A 5,568-nucleotide genomic window follows, 5' to 3' on the forward strand; every position below is an offset into this window, starting at 1 on the left:
GCTTTTCTTGTTTCTCTTTACCAGAATGAAACAAACTTCAAAGTCAAAGCATTTATTTTATTTTAAAAGTTCATTTTAGTACTCAAAATCGCCGCTTCAGTTCTGTGTAAAATATTGAGTTTGTATTAATGTTTTTATTTTGTTTTTAAATCCAGCGTTAGTTAAATATCTTTTTTTTTGCCTTTTTTTTCTGTTGTCCACATAACATGAATATCTTAGATATTTTAAGATACATAAATTTATAAAACAGTATTTTCTGACTTCATAAACTAAATGATGTTGATCTTGAGTTCTGCTTCAGCATCACCAGTTTGTACTGGGAACCAGTAACACTCTGAACTGGACCTGGATGACCTAAACATTGCCTGATAGAGTCCTGTCGTGTCCATTTGCCGCCAGCAGAGGGCGCTCCAACAGAGGATTTCAAACCTCTTCTACAAGGAAATACAAACAAAAGAAAACAGTTAAAACGTGAAATCATATTTTAGATGTCAGATATTCTCAGTGGAACAAAGGAAACAAACGTGAAATTAAATCACAAATTTCACTTGAAATTGAATCAAATTGTCTCTATAGTATTTACCTTTGATTCCGTATTTTCCAAATGTGGATTTTATTTATTTATGGATCATTGCTGATCCATAAATTTCAACTCAATACCATTTGTTTTCAGTCGGCCGTTGACCTGAAGGAGGAAGGTGTTTTATTTAAACTAAAAACAGTTGAGCATAATAACTGTAATAGAGGAAAAGAAAAAGGTTTCTTTAGATGTTTTTGTGGTTCCAGTTTTGGACTCATTAGCTGAACTGTGAGGTATACAAGACAAACTTAATTTAAGAATCACAGAGAAATAAACAGTTAATTTGTCAAATAAAGCAAACAATAAATACAAATAAATCAAAGATAAAAGGCTCATCTTTGAATTGAAATCAATAAAGTGACAGGAAAAACAGATTCAACTTATGTCTTTGAGTTTCATGGAGCGATGTTAACCAAAACAGATTAAAAACATGCAATCTTTTTAGATCCTCTTTTGTCCTTGAATAAGTTAAAGACAATTGATTAAAATGGCATGTTTTGAAGCTCATCTGCAGGTTAAAATACTTTATTGCTCGGTTTAATTTTTCTGCACAATTCATTGTTCTTCCCAAATAAATGTGGGGAATTGTTGCCATGTTGGAGTCAGATAGAAGAGCCAAACGCAGCAGGATGGAGGCTGATGTGAAATAATGAGCAGTTTGATGAATAATAGGAAATATTTGCATAACGTGGATGAGAGGAGCAGAAAAACAGAAGATCCAGAGAAGAATTAAATTGTGAGCTAATCAGCGAGAAGTGGGAGCAGCTGAGGGAAAGCGCAGGAGAACAAAGTGATGGACAACAGCTGAGAGGAAGTGAAAGAAAATCAGAATTAACTACAGGAGAAAAGACAAATACTATCACAAGAAAATGTAATCTGAAGTGCAACAAGATGGAAAACAGGAACGACTAAATTAAAATGGAAAGATAAAGATCAAAGCAGCAGTTCAACAACCACTCACTGTTTGCAGGCACTGTATGCCTGCAAACAGTGCATGAAGGCCAGATTAATTGTGTCAAGTTTTTTAAATGTATCACTGTTTGCTTTGGTACTGCTTACTTGTTGCTTCTGCAACTCTCAAAAGAGACATCTTTATAAAATTTATCCAAACAGGTACATGAATACTCTGGAAAAAGCAATAATACTTTTGAAGATAACTTTATTATACATTACATTTTAGTATCAACATATATCCAAATGCAGATGAAGGATTGTAATGACTGCAGCTTAGTTTTAATTTTATATTTAGTATTTAAAGACATCAGTCTCATTATATTAAATATGTGCATGAAAAACTGAAGGGGAAAACTAAACATGAGCTCCATCATGATGAGCCAGTAGGAGTTTCCTCAGACCAGCTGCTGCTTCAACATCTGGATCATCAGGCCACAGCTTGTAGACTTTTCATTCTAAAGACATTAACCTCCATCTGCAGACAAAAGAGGAGAGTAAAGGCATTTAATCTGAGCTGTAGCCTAACTCAGAGGTGTCCAAACTTTTTGCAGCTTTGTTTCAAACAGTTCTGGTTGATCTGACTGGGTGAGTGTTTTATGCAACACTGCTGCCAACTACTGGACTTACTTCAGAGTCTTCAGTTTGCAGCCTGGACTCTTCACAAGCTTCAAGAGAGGTTTCACATCTGGATCCTTCAAGGAGTTCTCACTCAGGTCCAGTTCTGTCAAATGGGAGTGGTTGGACTTGAGAGCAGAGGCCAGAGAAGAACAGCTGATCTCTGACAACCCGCAGTCCTTTAAACTGAATGTTTATCAAAAAAGAAGACATGAATGAACTTTGTTTTTCAGGTAAATGTTGTCAGAAGTATGAGCTTCAATTGTTCCAAGGCTGTTCTAAGTTTAGAGAAATAGTTATTCTTTTTTGAAAATACCACATCAAAAGCATTGGAATTATATTCAAACATGTACTAAATATATATATTAAATATTCACCCCTTTTAAAGTGATTGATTCAACTCAACCAAGGTCTAGCAAATTGAAAACTGAGATCAAAGTTTTAGTTCAAAAATAGCTCAAAATTGAGATCTTTGATCAACAGACAAGATGCATACACTCCACATAAAAATAGATTATAAATCTATTTTATATCTTTTCATATTGTAAGGTAAATTATGCAAGGAAATAGAAAGGAATAAAAAATTCAGGACCAGACTTTGAAAAAGAAAAGTGATTTTACAATGAACATCCCAAGATTGGATCAGCACAATATCAGTCATATAGCTTTAGTTTTATGTCAATATGATATTTATATTACACTATAGCAAAACTGAAATGTCTCAAACCTCAGATCCCTTATTTTGCAGTGTGGACTCTGTAGAAAACCACAGAGCTCCTTCACGCCAGCATCTTTCAGGTTGTAGTTCCAGCTCAGGTTCAGTTCAGTCACATGGGACGGGTTGGACTTCAGAGCAGAGGCCAGATAATTACAACTGGTCTCTGACAAACTGCAACCCCATAATCTGAATAATGAAGAAAAGATGAGCTGAAGATTATGAGAGAACAAGTTAAAGAGAGATTAACATTAATGACAAGATTCTGCTGCTTCCATAAAGACCCAGTGACCTCCATCCACCAATACTAACTCCTGTTGAGCAGCAAAATCTTTCAGGTTTTACAGGGAAAAAAAAAGTCAGAAAGATGTTTGAGTGAAGTATAACCTTTTGTATAATAATGATCATAAATGAAAGTTTTAAGTTTTCTGCAACCATGAAACATAATGTAATATTAAACATTTAATGTAAATCATGCTTTAAGCACTGTGAGACAGATGCAGAGATTGCTATGATAACATCTTGTGTTTGAGTATTTCAGTCTAAAATGACAGAGCTTTACAAGATCAGTAACTGATTATATATGTTTGACTGGTAAAATCCAGGAGATGGCATTTCCTTTTCTAGAGTGGGTTGAATTCCTCTCAACAGCTTCCCATGATGAGGATCAACTCATACTGGGGACTTTCTCCAGGTTCAGCCCAGAGAAGCAAACCTCTACAAGTTGAGGGATCCTCAAAGTCAAGTAGTATAACACTATTTGTCGTACAGAATCAACACAGCCTTAAAATGATGATAATCTTAAAAATCTAAAATGTGATGCCTGACCTCAGAGTGTGTATTTTGCAATGAGGACTCTGTAGAAAACGGCAGAGCTCCTTCACCCCAGCATCTTTCAGGCTGTTCTCACTCAGGTTCAGTGTTGTCAGGTGAGATGGATTGGAAATCAGGGCTGAGACCACATTTGAACAGCTGACCTCTGACAAACTGCAAAGCTCCAACCTGAATAAAAAACCGAATGTGAACTGAACCCAACAGTAACCAGGCTATGACAGAAAAATAAAAAAATACAATACACTGTAAAAACTTTTAATTCAAGAGATACAAAATACAATAGTGTTTACATAAATGTTGCCTGGGTTAATAGAGTTACTGCTTAATAGGGTTAGGTACTTTTTATATTTTATTACATCTGACAGGTTACAACAGAGAATACTTAGCTTAATTATCTATTTTATTAAGTGAGTAAAATTTATGTAATTTATTGTTTCTGTCATGACTTGGAGCAACCAAAATAAAGTAAAAAATTAGCATTTAATTATCCTACGCAAATCAATGCCAAAACGTCCTGACTCTCATCCTGCATTACAGATATACAACTGAAGAACAGGCTTAGGTTTGTTATATAAGAACTGAAGATGAGAGCTATAAGTCTTAAAAATTCATCTTCGGAGCTCTAATCTAAAACCTCCTACAATAAAAGAGTGTTTCCTAAATTCACCCAAAAGAATATCTGAACCATTATTTGGTTTCTATTATCTTCATTTGTCCTCCAATAACAACACAAAGAAAAGATTAAGAGATTTCCACATGTGACTGCTTACCTGGGGACACCAAAAACCTAAATCGGAATAAGAATTTATTTCTTAAAATTTCCTGAAATTATGGAAGAATTTTACTTATGTGTTAAATCCTTCTAAAGAAATGAGATGTTTAAATATCAATATAAATATAAATATAAACAGTATCCAAAATAAAATTACCTAAAAATAAAGTTTGATGAAAAATAAAACAAAAATATCTGAGAAAATATGAAGTAAATATTTTTTAAACAAAGAATAAACTTAGCATTATTTCCTTACATTTTAAGTCCTTTTTAATCACATACTTTCCAAGGATGTTAGAACACATTTTTAAAACTTAAATAAGTTTGTCATCAAAAGATTCAACTTGGATCAACAAAGCAAAGCCACAATGTCAATGAACTGACCTCAGCATCTCTAGCTTGCAGTTTGGACTCTCCATTCCTGTGCACAGAGTCTTTACTCCAGAGTCTTTCAGTTCATTCCAGCTCAGATCCAGCTCAGTCAGATGGGAAGGGTTGGACTTAAGAGCAGAGGCCACAATTTCACAGTGATTCCATGAGAGTCCACAGTTAAAAAATCTGTGATTAGACACAAAAAGAACAGAAACTCAATTCTAAATCAATTCAGCAGTAGGATAAAAAGATTGGAATCATATTATGACTAAGCTGTGATCAAATCTCTTCTACATCAATTTCTGGCCTCATTCTCCAGCTCCAGACCATATAGTGTTTTTGTTTTACTTTGTTTTGTATATGAATAATACAGACAACTGTATAATGCATATATATTTTGCATATATTTTGAAAATATATTTTCTTAGAAAAAGCCACTTTAACCCAAATATAATTGAATTGTTTCTGTGGGTGGAGAGCTCAAAAATGTTTTACAAAATCTTTAAGTAAACATTCATCCATTATCGAAACTTGCAGGGTCGCATGGCAGAAATTACAATTATATTTCCGCAACAAATATAACATGCAGGGTTTTTTTTCTTTTCTTTTTTTTTTTTTTTTTTTTTTTTTTTTTTTAAAAAAAATTTGTGAATTAAAAATTTTTTAGTTATTTTTTTTTTGTAAAAAAAAAGTAAAACAAAAAAAAAAAAAAAAAAAAAAAAAAAA

The 5,568-nt window shown here is 33.4% G+C and overlaps 1 protein-coding gene across 1 annotated transcript in view; it reads right to left on the minus strand.

Annotated features, from left to right (window-relative positions):
* Positions 1–1,722: 1,722 nt before the first annotated feature.
* The window catches only part of LOC106958925 (NACHT, LRR and PYD domains-containing protein 14-like), a 16,184-nt gene continuing 12,338 nt past the window's right edge, over positions 1,723–5,568 (minus strand). Inside the window, exons 8-12 of the mRNA XM_015051109.1 lie at positions 4,855–5,028; positions 3,693–3,866; positions 2,877–3,053; positions 2,162–2,335; positions 1,723–2,009 (exon numbers count right to left, since the gene is read on the minus strand). Coding sequence (XP_014906595.1) covers positions 1,985–2,009; positions 2,162–2,335; positions 2,877–3,053; positions 3,693–3,866; positions 4,855–5,028 — 724 coding nt within the window. The 3' untranslated portion in view covers positions 1,723–1,984. The remainder of the gene's footprint in view (positions 2,010–2,161; positions 2,336–2,876; positions 3,054–3,692; positions 3,867–4,854; positions 5,029–5,568) is intronic.

The sequence above is a fragment of the Poecilia latipinna genome, unplaced genomic scaffold (assembly GCF_001443285.1).
Source record: "Poecilia latipinna isolate Pla-1442-1.1 unplaced genomic scaffold, P_latipinna-1.0 Scaffold1031, whole genome shotgun sequence".
NCBI lineage: Eukaryota > Metazoa > Chordata > Actinopteri > Cyprinodontiformes > Poeciliidae > Poecilia > Poecilia latipinna.